The sequence below is a fragment of the Hippoglossus hippoglossus genome, chromosome 22, assembly GCF_009819705.1.
Source record: "Hippoglossus hippoglossus isolate fHipHip1 chromosome 22, fHipHip1.pri, whole genome shotgun sequence".
NCBI classification, from domain to species: Eukaryota; Metazoa; Chordata; class Actinopteri; order Pleuronectiformes; family Pleuronectidae; genus Hippoglossus; species Hippoglossus hippoglossus.
In genome coordinates this window covers 12,038,260-12,053,394 of record NC_047172.1, presented here as the reverse complement: position 1 = coordinate 12,053,394, position 15,135 = coordinate 12,038,260, and the positions used below count along the sequence as shown (strand labels likewise).

The 15,135-nt window shown below is 42.4% G+C and overlaps 2 protein-coding genes across 2 annotated transcripts in view; one reads left to right on the top strand and one right to left on the bottom strand.

The window, feature by feature from the left end:
- Positions 1-1,830: 1,830 nt before the first annotated feature.
- On the bottom strand, positions 1,831-9,295 carry LOC117756519 (crooked neck-like protein 1). The gene is made up of 9 exons (XM_034577066.1): positions 9,254-9,295; positions 4,402-4,509; positions 3,998-4,189; positions 3,619-3,678; positions 3,390-3,470; positions 2,902-3,141; positions 2,665-2,766; positions 2,236-2,484; positions 1,831-2,145 (listed from the first exon to the last, which is right to left on the bottom strand). Exons 1-9 carry the CDS (start codon positions 9,293-9,295, stop codon positions 1,831-1,833), a joined length of 1,389 nt encoding a protein of 462 aa, XP_034432957.1.
- A 727-nt stretch (positions 9,296-10,022) lies between these two features.
- Positions 10,023-15,135, top strand: part of mboat2a (membrane bound O-acyltransferase domain containing 2a) — a 40,092-nt gene continuing 34,979 nt past the window's right edge. Inside the window, exon 1 of the mRNA XM_034576016.1 lies at positions 10,023-10,304. Within this exon, the coding sequence (XP_034431907.1) occupies positions 10,221-10,304 (84 nt within the window). The 5' untranslated portion in view covers positions 10,023-10,220. The remainder of the gene's footprint in view (positions 10,305-15,135) is intronic.

Sequence of the window (15,135 nt, the reverse complement as noted above, 5' to 3'; positions counted from 1 at the left end):
GTGGACGGCCTGGTGCGTGTGCAACGTTTACCTGGGGAAGAGGTTGCTGCAGGACATGGACAGCTATGTGTAAAGAAGGCATTTCACTTTGACACTCAGGTCTGCCACCAATCTAAACACTGTTGCAGACATCACGCCCCTTCATGTGAACGATTCTTCAGTATCTTCATCTAGGAACATGACAAAGAGGTCAAGGCAGTCTAAATGCCTCAGATCTCAATCTAATCGACAATCAGTGGAATGTGCTGGGACAACAAATCAGATTTTGGAGGCTCGACATCGCTACTTTGAGAATGTGATGCTGACGTTTGTGGGCCGTGAGCGCCCTCTACTGGGCCGTGAAATGTTTTCAATTTGATGCTAGTGGGCCGCGACGGCCGCATACGTCATCGGTTTGAGACGCCCAGTGACAGGTGAGCTAATGCTAACCGCGAGACTGTGGTTCCTTAAGCGGAAAAACAACGACAGTAACGCTACTAATCCACCAAAAAACGTCAAATTTGTACGTAGGTACAACCCCAATTTCATTAAATATGGTTTTGTTAACGGAGGTGACGATGGAGAGCCCAGAGCCCAGTGTGTGGATTGCGACTTGACGCTTTCAAATGAGGTGCTGAAGCCTTCCAAAATAAAGCGGCATCTCGAGACTAGACACCCAACCAACTCTTGCTGGGAAGCCAGTCGACTACTACAAAAGAAAAGAAAATGGACTACAAACACAGAAGAGGTCTATCGTCTCTTTGACAACAAACTCAAAATGTGCACTGAAAGCCACAGAGAAGGCCGGAGTCCAGGTCCACCGTAACTGCCTGCTGGCCCAGATGAACAAAGGCGAAAACCCAGACCCTCTCACATTAGTGTCGTTAACCACAGACGCAGAGCCTCTCCACCTGCAGTGTGGTGTAAGTTTCTGGTAACTTTTACAATCCACTGGATGAGTTTACTGTTCAACCAACCAGTTATTTTCCTTACAAAATAACATGCTCTCCTACTATGAGACAGTGCAAGTCCCAAAATATTACACAGAAAATGTGGAAGGAAAATAGATTCAACACATTTGTGAGGCTTCTAGGATGCATGGGGCCATACAAAAATAAGGAAAACCTCTATAAAGAGGCGCAAAGACACAGAACAAGTACAACTGGACACAATCACATGCTTTCTCACAGATTTTGAAAAGTAGATGTATATAGAGTGAGGAACAGAAGCATAGATGGGTTCTTAGGCCTCTTATCGTTGGTCACAAACAAACTAGCAGACTGATTAGTGAGGGATTAGTTTCTGGGATAAAACAAACAGACTTAACAGAATTAACACCCATCCAATTTCAATTTAAGACAATTAAAAACTTAAGTTCCCTTTTGTAATGGAAAATTTTACCATTATACCACACTATATATCATCTGTGCTTATGCATACTATTTCTGCTTGTGTAACTGCCAAGATGACATCAGGGCCACAAATCTGAGACTGTGCTCGTCGCCCCCAACAAGACCTCGAAGAGGCCTTCAGCCTGTGTCTGTGTCTTATCTCCTGGGATTTTACTATTCACTCAGTTCACACACATTGTTCACACACACAGTTCACACACACAGTTCACACACACACACACACACACACACACACACACACACACAGTTTAACTCTTCACACACACACATCTGTTCACTGCATCTGCATAAAAAGCACACGCCTGCAACAGTTTCTTTGTCATTCCCTCTGCAGAATGCTCTTCGCATGCTGTATGATTGTCTGACCTTCCTTGCAAGGAATAAAGTATATTAAAAGACTATTATTCGCTAATCTCTTTATTTCACAAGTCTCACCAGGTCAAATTTCCATCACACCTCCGTTATTAAATATCATGTTCTCCTGCTCGGTTTCAGTCACAGTGTTTTTGTGAGAATCGTTCCCAGGAGGAGCTGCAGGCTGCTCAGAGGACGGTGGTGGCGACGTTGTCTCCTCAAGCATTGTCTCGCCAGCCGTTGTCTCGCCAGCCGTTGGCTCGCCAGTCGCTGTCTCGCCAGCCGTTGTCTCCTGCTGCCTTTTCCACATCTTGGCCATGGAGAGCAGCTTGAGGTTTGGTTGGTTGGCGGTATCCTCTGGGAAGATGTAGTCGTAGTACTCCTCCCAACCTGCATCCGACTGGTGGGAAATCGGTGAGAGATAATGATCAAAACCTGTGGCTGGCTGCAAGTCATCGTTATAAAAGGTAAAAACTGAAACTGTTCTTACCCCGCCCCCGGCCGTCAACGTCCTCCTCCTCTTCACCTTCTCTGGCAGCAGCTTGCTGACTCTCTCCATGTTGCCTTCGGAGCCAAACTCCTTCTCGAAGTCCTTCCAGGAATTGAGCAGCTTCAGCCGTTGCTCCTTTTCCTTACAGCTACTCGTGCACTTGTTGGCCTCCTCGTAGATCTGCCGGCACTTCTGCACCCGGTCGGGGCTGTCGATCGACAGCTCGAACTGGGCATAGCTGATCCAAACCTGAGCGAGGAAAAGACGAGGAGGCCGATAAGAGACACAGAGCGAAATGAAACATGTGATACATCTGCCTGTTGGGGTTCCTGAAGCTGGTTTACTACTGGTTGAAACATCAGAAACAAGTACATCCACCAAGTTGGACACCAGGTATTTTGGAGTGAATAGCTGGAGTGTAGTACTCACAATGACATTCTGGGTGCGCTGCAGCAACCATTTATAAAGGTTTCTCGCGTTTCCAAACTCCCCCTGGCTGCTCTCAAAGTCGATGTAAAACTGCCACAGAATCTAGGATCGATAACAGAAGCAAATACTTTGAAACAATATAAAATCAAGCCAAACAAAGATAGGTTTTTGAATGATTGTAGTGTGTACTTGTATGTGCAGGATAAAACAAAAACTAGTAAAATCTATAAACAATACCTCTGGCATATCGAGTCTCGGTTGTCGGACGCCTAGATCGAGGATGGTGCGGGCTCTGTCGGTTTCTCCATGGTAGATCTCCATCCTAGCAAATTGGATCCAGGTAGTGTAGTTTGCCCTGTTGAACTGAAGGTATTTCTCGTACAGTTCCCTACAGCGGCCGAACTCACACAGCTCTATCTCCAGCTCGATGTAGCCCTTCAGCAGCTTGTTCTTAGGGCATTTACCGATCGCTGAGCCCTGAGCCAAGAGAAACGGGAATGAGTGGAAATCACAGCTGCATGTATCTGTTCATAAAGTTGAATCTGTCATGTATCCTAAGTGTACAATGTTTGCAATCCTTGATTCTGTATTAATTTTGGTCAAAAGGTTTTGATGCTGCTCTTTTAACCTATTCGTCTCTTTAAATCTCATGAATCAGTTTGAGGAAAGGGAAAAAGAGTCCATACGAGAATGTGTCAGGGAACGTTTCTGTTGTGGAATCTCACCATGGCTCTTCTTGCTAACGGCAGGTTCTTCTGTCGGATCTCAAAGTTGGTGTAAAGCAGCCAAATCTTAGCGAATATGAACTGAAACAAAAAATATGATACAAGATTAATAGTTTATTAAGAACAGCCCCAACTTAAAAAAAATTCTGTTCTACTATATTAACTTATAATTATTTATATAGAGAGTCAGGACTGTAAGATCACATTTGTCAGAACAAATCTGTATTACCTTTTTATGAGGGATGACTGCCAGACAGGCCTGATACACCTGCCTCGTTCTCTCTAGATCCTGACGAAGAAAGAATAAAAATATTTGAATATAATTAGAATGGATTGTTATTGATTTGTTATTTGTTCTACAATTAGATAGAATCTCAAGACACATGACCAAACCATATTATTTTTCCCTGGTCTCTTCTGAGACTGAGACGTGATAAATTAAATATCGCTCTGTGATGGACATGTTGGTTAATACTGGAAGTAAAACAGATAATCTTCTCATTACCAGATGTTTTTTTAGAACTAGAAAAAGATGTAAACGATAGTCAACTCCCCTTGTCTTTGTATTCATACTACTCATATTAAACTGCGTCTTTTTTTTAACCCACCTTGACAACCAGCTCTTCGTGAAGGGCATAACTGATCCACAGGTAAATGTACCGCCTCCAGTATTTCTTCTCCTGGATGGGCGGGATGTTGGCAATGGCTCGCTCATAAACCTCCCTCACCGTCTCAGTGTCAGCATCGCTCTCCACCAGACGCAGGTAGTCAAGCCATGCGTCGTGGTTATGTGGATTTGCCTGAAAACAAAAACAAAATGATGACTTGTTAACTTACAAAACAGGAAAACAAGGCTTCATCACTCACTGATGAATCAAAGATATTTTAGGCGTTTATGGCACAGTTTCAGATTGAGCGTGATCATATTTTCATCACTTTTCTCAAACCAGTAGAAACCCAAATCCTTCCGACTACTGAATGTATGTCAGGCTCTAGTTTTCCTGGTAAATACCTTGACTTCCTCCTTGTACTGGAATCTTCGTTTGCTGGAAATGACGTCCTCGATCCCCCTACGGTCTCCATACTTCTTAATGAAGATTGTGTAGTTTCTGAGGAGCTCCTGTGCCGGTGTTCAGGGATTCTGTCCAAGCAACATCACCCGAGCACGTTCAACCTGTGAGGGAAGGGACAGTCAGTTAACAAGTTATGTTTTTGTTTTCCAAAATTTTGGAAACAATAATATTAATAGTAATACTTTTCAATTTGAGATCAGCAGAGACATTAGAGAATCTTCCCCTGACAAAGATATATATCTATATATATATCTATATATATATAGATATATATCAAGATTTGATTAATAATTACCTTGTTTGGTCTTTACTTCCTGTTATGCTTTGACGTTCTTTTACCTTATTTGTCTCTTCCTCTCTTTACTTCCGGTCTTCGTCTGGTTTCCCACGCTTGTGATAAATTCAAATGATTTGTGTTATTTTTCACTTTTGATTATGTAATATTGAATTTGAAAAAATGGAATAAATTTGTATAATAGTATTTGAAGTTTAAAATCAAGAATGAGAATTTTTACAACAAAGAAAATGATCAAGGAGGCTGAAAGCAGAGGTTATCACACGTGTGTACACTTGTGAGTTCCCTGGTCTTCATTATGAATGAGTGGGAACCTCCAGTGACTCCTACGCTCCTACAGCCTTTTACATAGATTAGAGGCTTTGTGTCTCCCTGCTCCTTCCCTCCGTCTCTCCTCTGCCCTCTAAAGCCGAGCTCTATGGGCGGAGTATCAGTCTGTGAGAGAGGCGGCGAGGAAAGGGGCTGGTGTTGCCATGACGATGCCAACTTAACCACACTGTGCGCGTCCTCCTGATTGAAGTTTAAACGTAGAACAAGCCGAGACAAAACAAAAAGGTGTTTGAGTGGAGTGACATGAATGCACTGGATCTCTGTGTGGCTGTCTGCTTGTGTCACACTCCCTCCTCCTTTGTGTAGTTATGAATGATTAATGGTGATCATATAAGAGCTGTAGTAAGTGAAGTGCACGTTGTCCACTGAGGACGAGACAAGAGACTTCAAGAGCTCAGCACATATGCAAATATAGTTCCTAATAATACAAGCAATTCTGACATTTCACACGCTTTAATGTGAAGAATGAATGAACATTTTATTTGTTAATTCATTTTTAAGGGATTATCATCTTCATACTTGATGCTTTGGCTTAAAATGTGTTTCTGCTGTTTTCTTTAACATTTGATGAAATCCTTTTGCTTTGAAAATGATGCGCAGCCTCAAATTACCTTGTGATACACCAGTGTTTGTTAAATAATGTATTAGGCCCATCCCTCACAGGCAGGTACACACAATATATAGTGAGGGAAAATAATAATACATTTTATTTTACTACTTTCAATAATACTTTACATACAGGTTGAGGTCTAACTAGTTTAATCCTTAGGATAACGTTTATTTATCATGGGGTTGAGACATGTTCAATATGTAAGTTCACTCATGCTCATTTAACACTTAGACTAACATTCAATTGAATTAAACCCATGTCATTCATTACTAATTCATATTTAAGGTGCTCAATACCCTGCTCTGCTGCAGCTCTTCGAATGATCCTTTCATTTTTTTTCCCCCTCTTCCTTTACCTCTGCTCAGATGTAAGTATCCAGCTTTGATGTGATAAGTGGAACCTGTCCACCAGGGCGCCTGAAGGTCTTCACTGTTTATTGCTCCTCTGCCTCAGTTCCTCATCCTCCCTTAATTCTTTCTTGCAAATGTCGCCTTTTCTCTGTAGCCAAACATATATGAGACGTCACATATGTTATGTTGTACATCTTTTTTACGAGTTGATTTTCTCCATGATAAGAACTGTGTGAGAGATATAGTTTCATGTGTGTAAGTCCACTGCCAACTCTATATAAGGTGAGAGGTATATGCATTGAGTCCTTTAGAAAAGGGAACTCAGATTTATTTGCGTCAAAATGTTTCATGTCCGAATTTCTTTGTACCAGTGTCAACATGATAAATCCAGCTATATCTATAAATCTTTATAAAGTGATTCTCTCACAGATTAAAAGTATATATCAGTAATAACTTGTGTGAATATTTCTGCCATGATTCATTCACTCCCTATAATTGGTTTTCCATTCTGGTACTTGACACATTTGAAGGCTTTGGTATGATCCAGGAAATCTGAATGAACCAAAGTGCAAAAACGTCAGTCCAGCCAGATGGACTGTTCTTGTTACTAAGTGCTGCTCTCTACTGGCAACTGTGAGTGGGTGCAGATAACTTCCCTGCTTTATCTACTCATTCATCCATTCAGAAACAAAGAAAGAAAGAAGAAGAAAGAAGAAGAAGAAGAAGAAAGAAAGAAAGAACCAAAGAAAGCAAGAACGAAAGAACAAAAGAACAAAAGAACGAAATAAAGAAATGTAATTTCATGGAAAAAACGTTGAATCTACATAATTCATAGCTTGATGACTTGAAAATATGATGTAAAATTCTTCGTGTATGTCCTTGATTTAACCATCTCTATTTGAAGTACTTATTTCATTGTATTTAAAGAGGAAAATGCATTTACTTCAACGCTATCCATGTGGGGTGCTAGGAATTGCTATAACCAGTAGGTGGTGCTGATAGACAATGGACACTCAAACGGAAGGCTGCTGCAAGTTTCACTTCCAGTCATTGCATACCTCGAGCAGCCACTGCTGATCTGACTGATCACGGTAGTCTTTGCATACATGACCTTTATCTTGCAAATGCACCAACTTCATTTGCATTCCTTGCCCGGTTAGTATTTTGAAAACCTTGAACTATCTTTTCAGGTATAACTTGAAAGTCATTCTTACCTTTGTCCTTTAGATGCTTTCTGTTCATTGCAACTTTATGGTGCAGTGTAATTGTTACCGTGCATTTTTGTGGAGTGGAGACTGGCAGTTGTGGCCCAATCCACCACAAACTGATGAAGATCTTAACAACACACTCAAGTTGTCAGGACGCTCACTGCTGTGTAGCTGCAGACTGGTTGGAGTGTGCATACTGACCTCAGCTCTCTGCCAAAACCACCAACAATGGGCACGTAAGCTTTAGAACTGGACCGTGGAGCAAGGTAAGAAGGTGGCCAAGTTGGACGACTTTACATCATGTGGACGGCCTGGTGCGTGGCATGTTTACCTGGGGAAGAGGTTGCTGCAGGACATGGACAGCTATTTGTAAAGAAGGCATTTCACTTTGACACTCAGGTCTGCCACCAATCTAAATACTGTTGCAGACATCACGCCCCTTCATGGGAACGATTCTTCAGTATCCTCATCTAGGGTCTAACGTGCCCTGCTACACTGCAAAAAAACATTGAGGAACATGACATGGCATGACAATTGCACTCAACACCACAAAGTGTTAGTTCAGTTTATTTACTAATTTGTCTGACATTGTGCTTTGTCCTGTATTTTAGTAATTAAGTTTTGATTTTCCCATGACATGTCAAGGCAGTCTAAATGCCTCAGATCTCAATCTAATCGACAATCAGTGGAATGTGCTGGGACAACAAATCAGATTTTGGAGGCTCCACCTCGCTACTTTGAGAATGCCATGTTGACGTCTTGGTACTTGATGCCACAGCACACCTTCAGGTGTCTTTGATGGGTCAGCGCTGTTATAGCAACATGAGGTGTGGCCTATCCAGTATAAGGTGGGGGGGGGGGGGGGGTTTGTGTGGCTGACTGGTGTCAAGAACAAGTCGTGACATAGGATGTGCCCAGACAGCCCTAAAATTTCAATTTACTGTTGAGACTCTAGGAATACATTGTGTCCTATGCATGATTTAAAAATGTGACATGTATCATACCGTTACATATAATCCTAAAGGGTGAGTATACCACATTTATTGTACAGTGCTTGAATGCATGTGAGTGTGGGATGCTGCTCACATTGGAGATGCATCACTGTCTCGTTTCCTGCTCGCTTCCTCTCCCCCCCCCCTTACGTCACACTCTTTCTCCTTCACGTGTGGAATGCTACAAATACTTGAGGGCTAGGGACAGAGGCTCCACATGAATCATCAGCTCAGGCACAATTCGATTTGCTCTGAAAACTGTAAATCAAGCTTCACCCCGCCCCCTGCCTCCATTTGGAAAACCCGGTTGGCTGGTGGCTTTCACTTTCCCCTTCGCGATAGGTCGAAAAAAAATGGTTATGGCTGAGGGGTGGGTCGCCATCTCTCCACCCACACTTACACCATTTTTTAATGTCGACAAAGGAGCTCTGCAGTCAAGATAGTTCACCACCTTCTCTACTGTAATAGTAACCTTTGTGTCGGTCGTTTGTGGCGTGAAATTATTATTATAACCATATTATACATCGTTATGCAGCACAGTGCTGGAACCAACCGCCTGATGGTGTTAGCTTTATCCATTACAGATTTTAAAACCAGGTTGAAAGCATTTATATTCACAAGCGCCCCCAACTAAGCTGTTTAACAAGGTCTTACATCATTGTATTTTATTATTTTACACAGATTTATCCTCTTTATTTGTATTATTTTAACTTGTTTTTAGATTTTCATATTTTTATTTGTTTATCTTATACATTTGATAGGGACAGAGCATGTTAATGAACATCAGTATAAAAAAACACTACATGTAAACATGCTATTTTACATCCGTAGTCCCGGGGGAAGGTAACAAACAATAACAGATGAATCACAAGCAACGACATACACAAACAAATGTAAACAGGAGCCATCATTTAAGATTGATCTTAAAGGTGAGATATGTGGAGCACTCCCACTTCAGGGGCTCCGTAGATTTCTCTCAGATCTGAATTTTTTCAGTCAGATATACCTTGAGCCTCAGCATACCCTCAGGTTCGGCTTTTAACGTCATTGCGACTAAAAGGTAGAATCACCCGATGACATCATGTTACAACTGAAGTTTATTATTTACATTATAACAACCAGTCTGACAGAGCTTAAACACGATGGTTACACACAACTCTCTCTCTTCTCTCCCCTCTTTTCCACCCATCTCTCCTCTCTTCTCCATTTTTCTCCTCTCACCCCAACCGGTCGAGGCAGATGTCGCCCACACGGAATCTGGTTCTTGAGGTTTCTTCCAGTTAATGAGGGAGTTTTTTCTTTCCACAGTCGCCAAAGTGTTTGCTCATTGTGGGAACTGTTGGGTTTCTCTTTAAATGTCAAGGTCTCGACCTAAATATGTTATAATGTGGTGCTGAAAATGGAACTGAACTGAATACCTTATCTTTTTATTCATTCTTTTTTTTAACATGGATTTTGTGAAGCACTTTGTAACCTTGTTTAGAAAAAAAGAAAGGAAGTGTAGCTACGTGAAATTTAGCTAGCCATATGTTCTCTTAAACTAGCTGAAACACCTCACAAATATTTATTTCTCTCTTTCTCTTTCTCTCTCTCTCCTTCTCTCCCTCTTTTCCCTCTCTCTCTGACCTTTATTTCTTCATTCACTCTTTCCCTTTTCTCTCTCCCTCTCATTCATCTTTCTCTTTTTATTACTTATCCACTCTTTCTTTCTCTCACTTTCTTTATAGACGCATATTTGTGAGGTGCTAGCCAAAGTAGGACTCAACAGGCGAAACAGGAAGTGGTGGGTAGCAACCATCCTACCCCTGTTCTCTTTGTCGGTGGGGTTCTGTGGATTACAAGCATCCAGCCCGTCGCAGCAGCAGCAGCAGCGGATCTACCAGCGGCTGCGGGGAGGGGAAGAAGAAGCGGAGGAAGGAGACAACAGAGAGAAAACTGGGGATTTTTTTTCCCCTAACGGATCCTCACCGAGCATGGCGACCCAAACGACGGCACCATGCACCGGATCCACTCTGCTGCAGCCCATCAGCGAAATCATCAATCTCCCCGTCGACCAGGTACAGGGAGGGGGGGGAGGTTTGGGGAGGGGATGGTGGATGAAATAGCGATTCACGACCCGCCCGAGTGGGAAAACGTACTTTCAAAAATCAGCGTATTTAGCGTTAGCGTACGTGCGGATGTAGCAGAGGTTGGTGATGCGCACCGCTGCTCTTCCTCACCCCCCCCCCCCCCAAAAAACCCCGCTATTCTCAGCCTGCGGATTTACAGAAAACGAGTGCACACACACACACACACAAATCACTGTCGTTGTTCCGCTCTCACACATCAGCTCAGGGCTACGAGCACAGCTAATGTCTGTGCCCTTCGATGGCCACCCAGTTCCCGATCCAGCGGTGGCCACACCGGAGCCTCCCTCAGAGATCACTGGATCTGCCGTCCACCCAGTTTAATCTGGATTAACTAGTTACATTTCATTTAACATGCACTCAGCCATAGAACAGAGTGGAACATTTAGGCCTCAGGGATCAATGTGATGCTATTGCCACTGTTTTCTTACAGCTGAGCAAGAAAAGCTGTTGTACAACAGGAAAAAAAAAAAACGGTAATATGGTTATATTTAAATCCAGGGAGCATGTATTTATGAATGAAGTCAGATTTAGCATTAGGCGTCATTCTGATTTAGTTTGGAGGAGGCCATGCAAATGATATGTTGTCATGATTTACATGGATCATAGTTTCAAGGTTTCATTTATTTAAACATTTACATGGGATTCCTGAACTGCATTAAAACCAACAGAACTGTTATCAAACATGTAATCAAAAAACCATATTCAGCAACCAAGAAGAATGACAATAAAGACTATAGAGTATAAAGGAATTCATATATTTGTGAATCATAAAGCAAGGGCAGAGAACCAAATTATAACAGTTTAAGAACACGTGGAATAATATTATTATTACTAATAATAATACATTAGGCCAAGAGGAAAGTTTAAAAACGTGTGGTTTGTGGTGTTCTTTCACGTGACTGCTCATCTGCAATTACTGTGCACCACCACACTTTCTCAGTCGGCCCTGAAACAGGTCTGGTAAATAATGTAGGTGCGGTCCACCTTAAATAATGGGATGGATATTGGGATTGGATTGGATTACAGAAGGGGAATCCAGGGCAATGTGTACAACTATGAGCCTTGTAAACGTTATCTCTGTCAGAATTGTATGCGTGCCGCACCCACCAGTGCACACAAGCACGTATGCAAAGAATATTTCCATAGCAATAAATGAAGCTTGTAGACTACAGATAGCCTGTGGTAGTGTGTGGAAGCGTTTGCTCACGACTCAGGGTTTGTTAGACCAACTTCTTTTAGAGCCCAGATTTCCCCCCTACCCAAACACCAGTTTCTTTGCTTTTCCCTCCATCACCTCAACTGTTGACACTTTGATTTGTCGAAGTGCTGCTGTGGCTGGAGTGAGGAAACCTTAGAAAGATCCCATGTTAACCACGGTGGTTTCCTCCAAACTACATTGTGATTTTAGTGTTTCTACACGGCGGAGGATGAAATTTCCCCCTGAGTTACTGGTCCAACTAATACCTTTGCTCTACTAGCCACATAGTTACAGCTATTGTTTTGGTTGTAAGAACACCAGGCAATGTTCTTTTCCATGAAAGCACAATGTAATCTCAAATTAAACTTGATTTCCAGCTTTCCACTGTATGTATTATCATCAGGGAAAATACAGTCTTGCTCCTTTGCAACTGCCAAAATCATCCTTCGTCTCTTTTCTTCTAATGCTGGCAGATACTTCCTGTGTCCCCCCCCCCCCCCATACCAGTATCGGGAGAATCAACAGTTGTTATCTTTATTCTATTGTTATCGGTATGGGGTCACATACAGATGAGCCCGTTTCCTCCTACTGCAAAGTACCTTTTACATGCAAGCCACAAGCTCATGACTCACTTTATTTCCCGCCCGGACCCAAGCAAAGCCTCTTTGTGATTATAAAGGAGCACACGGGAGGAAGTGTGTGTATCCTCAGCTGAGATGTCGTAAATAATTCATCTTTGAAATCATATAAAAAAGCGGGCATTTTTAAGATATGACTAGATTCTTATGTACCCACCTTTTATTTCGGATGATGCATTATCTTTTTACAAACTTGACTTCTACATCAGCAGATCTTGACCACAGCTGCCGAGCCATGTGACGCCACTCCTTTTCTTCTTGCAGTTCAAACATAAGAAGAGCTCCATCCCTCCTGCATGTGCAGACTGGAGCGCGTCATTATAAAACCTCTCCACCCTCTGATTGGAATGTTGCATGGCATGAACTCCTGTTTTTTAAGGGCAAATGATTCCTCTGAACTTGGTAAGGAGTTCAAGTCTATTCGTACTGTGCCTAAGAGTTGGATAGGTACAGTTTAGTTATTAGCTACATTGCTAAATCTAATACTTTTCTTGACCCTGGGACCACAATTATTAATTATAACAATATTTTAAAGTTCATCTTATTTGGCAGTTTCAATCCCTTTGCCTCAGTGCTCAGAACAGTGCAGTCAGTGAACGTCTACAGGAACTGCTCAGCAGGAAATGAGAAGTCACCCACTCTGTCATGCATTTGTTTATTGGTATTGACTCTTGGAATTCTACGCCTGTGGCTGTGCTTAGTTGTTTCTCTCGTTTTGAATGACTACCGGCTGAGTATGTGGCAATGGCACTACACAAATAGGATGCGTAATCATGTCTTATCATTGCCAACACTACTTTGTTGGACAGGTTGTCACCCATTGTGACAATGCGGTTTGTGTGCTTCCCGCCAACTGGTTTGGCCTGTTGTGCCAGGGCTGCTATCAGCACCACACAAATCAACACAGCCACTCAGATGCAGTATGATCTGTGTGCACGGCAGACACTGTTTTTTATGAAGCTGTTGTATGTATGTTGTTAGGGCGGTAACCCACTGGAGAGACAGGCCTCTGCGCCGGCCTGTGTCAGAGCTATAATGGGAGCTGTGAAATCTGAACTGACACTATGCTCCTGCCTCTCTCTGCTTTCCTTTCTTTCCCTGTAACACACTGTAGCTGCTTTGAATGAGGCCCACTCTGGTCCAGGAGCTCTGAAGATGCTTTATAGGTTCAAGATTTCACACCCTGACACCCCCCCCCCCCAAGCTGTGTCTTCCTCAGATATGGTTTTATTTGAGCACTTTTCATCTGCGCGTCACCAGCCCTGTGGCATGAGGGTCATATCCAGTAAGAACACTGCTGCTCTTAGTCTTCAACACTTGACAATGTTCATTCAGAAAATCATAAACATTTAGCTGTATCTTCTTTGGACTCCCCCACCTCCACTTTAAACTTCCATAATGCTCGAGTCCAAAAACCGCATGCTTGATTTCAAGTGTCCATTTCTATCAGAAAACACGTTTTCACGGTCTTTAAGATGACTTTAGTTCTCTCTCTGTTCACTGTTTTTAACTGCAGGTGTTGCATACTGATTTATCTCAGTCCCTTTAGGCATTAGCACACATGCATTTGATACTATTAAGCAGAGCTGCTTTGTAGATTAGCATAGCATTTTCATGGGCAGTGTGAAACCACACCAGGTCCAGTGTCTGTGGTGCATGCCAATATCCCAACCGTATGTTTTCCCATGCAGTGGGTCAGGGCACCATAAAGTACATTATCCAGAACAGAAAAAAAATCCCACAAACCATTGCACTGTTACTACTAAGGTTCGATAGCAACCTTATAATTTTGTGGGCCCCGGTTTATCCACCTGAAACATCAAAATTTAGACCATATCTTCCTTTTGTTGACCTTGAAACTATTGTTTCCCCTGAAAGGAGGACTTTGGTAACTCGCTCGCTGCAGCTGTTTCAACATGCAGCAGCTGTGCTCATGGTGCATCTCTCTGCTGGCTCTCTCACGTATACACAACATACAATGAACCCTCACAACCTTCTGTTTGTTTGTTAATCCCTTCATTGTTTGGCCGCCTAATATATTTCAGAGTTTTTGTGCTCGTATGGAGAACCAAGAGGTGCCAGGGTTTTTTAGTTTGATGTAGTCTAAAACAAAAAGGTGGTGATGTAGCGTGACTCATGCATACCCCTTAATACTGTTTATTTAGCATGTACCTTTTGTTCTTTGTGTTAAATGCAGGTGACCACACAATGCTGATGCTTACACAATGCAGGTTTTTCATCTGTGTCTGCAGACTGCCTCTTGGTTAGTAAGCTACACCTGATAACATGGCATTATTTAACATTATTCAATAAATCCAAGGCTTCTTTGTTGGTAGGGTTATTCTGATGACATAATTCTAAATAGTTCATATTTAGTATTCATGTAAGTATGGATTTTGGATGATATTTTCAGTGGCTGCAGTGGGTTTGAAAAAAGGAGCCTGCTTATACAGTATGTGGGTCAAATGTAGCCTGGTCATCTATTGTTTCTTGGTACTTGAGTGAACTACTGCTAGCTAATTTCTATCAGTACATACAGAGAAGTTATAGCAGAGAGATGACATATCGTATGGATCATAATAATTCTAATAGCTCTGTTGGTAATGATTCTAATATGCAGCCATCATTTCAGTGAACCCACCGTGTTTGATATAAAGACGCTGCCCCATATGTACCAGCTGGCCGTGCAGAGGTGGTGCTGCTGTGTGTCCCGTGGTCATGAAAAGCCCGCCTATGCTGGCCCAGCTGTACAATCAGTCTTCTGTTTATGTGACATATTGGATTGCAGTTTGTCACAGTCAACAGCCAAATCTTTTATCATGATAACAAGCCGTCTTTTGTTGTTGTTGCTGCTGCGTTTCCCACCCGGCTATTGTACCGTGGGCCTGTGAGCTCAAATGGTGCTGAGGGTTTGACTCTCCGC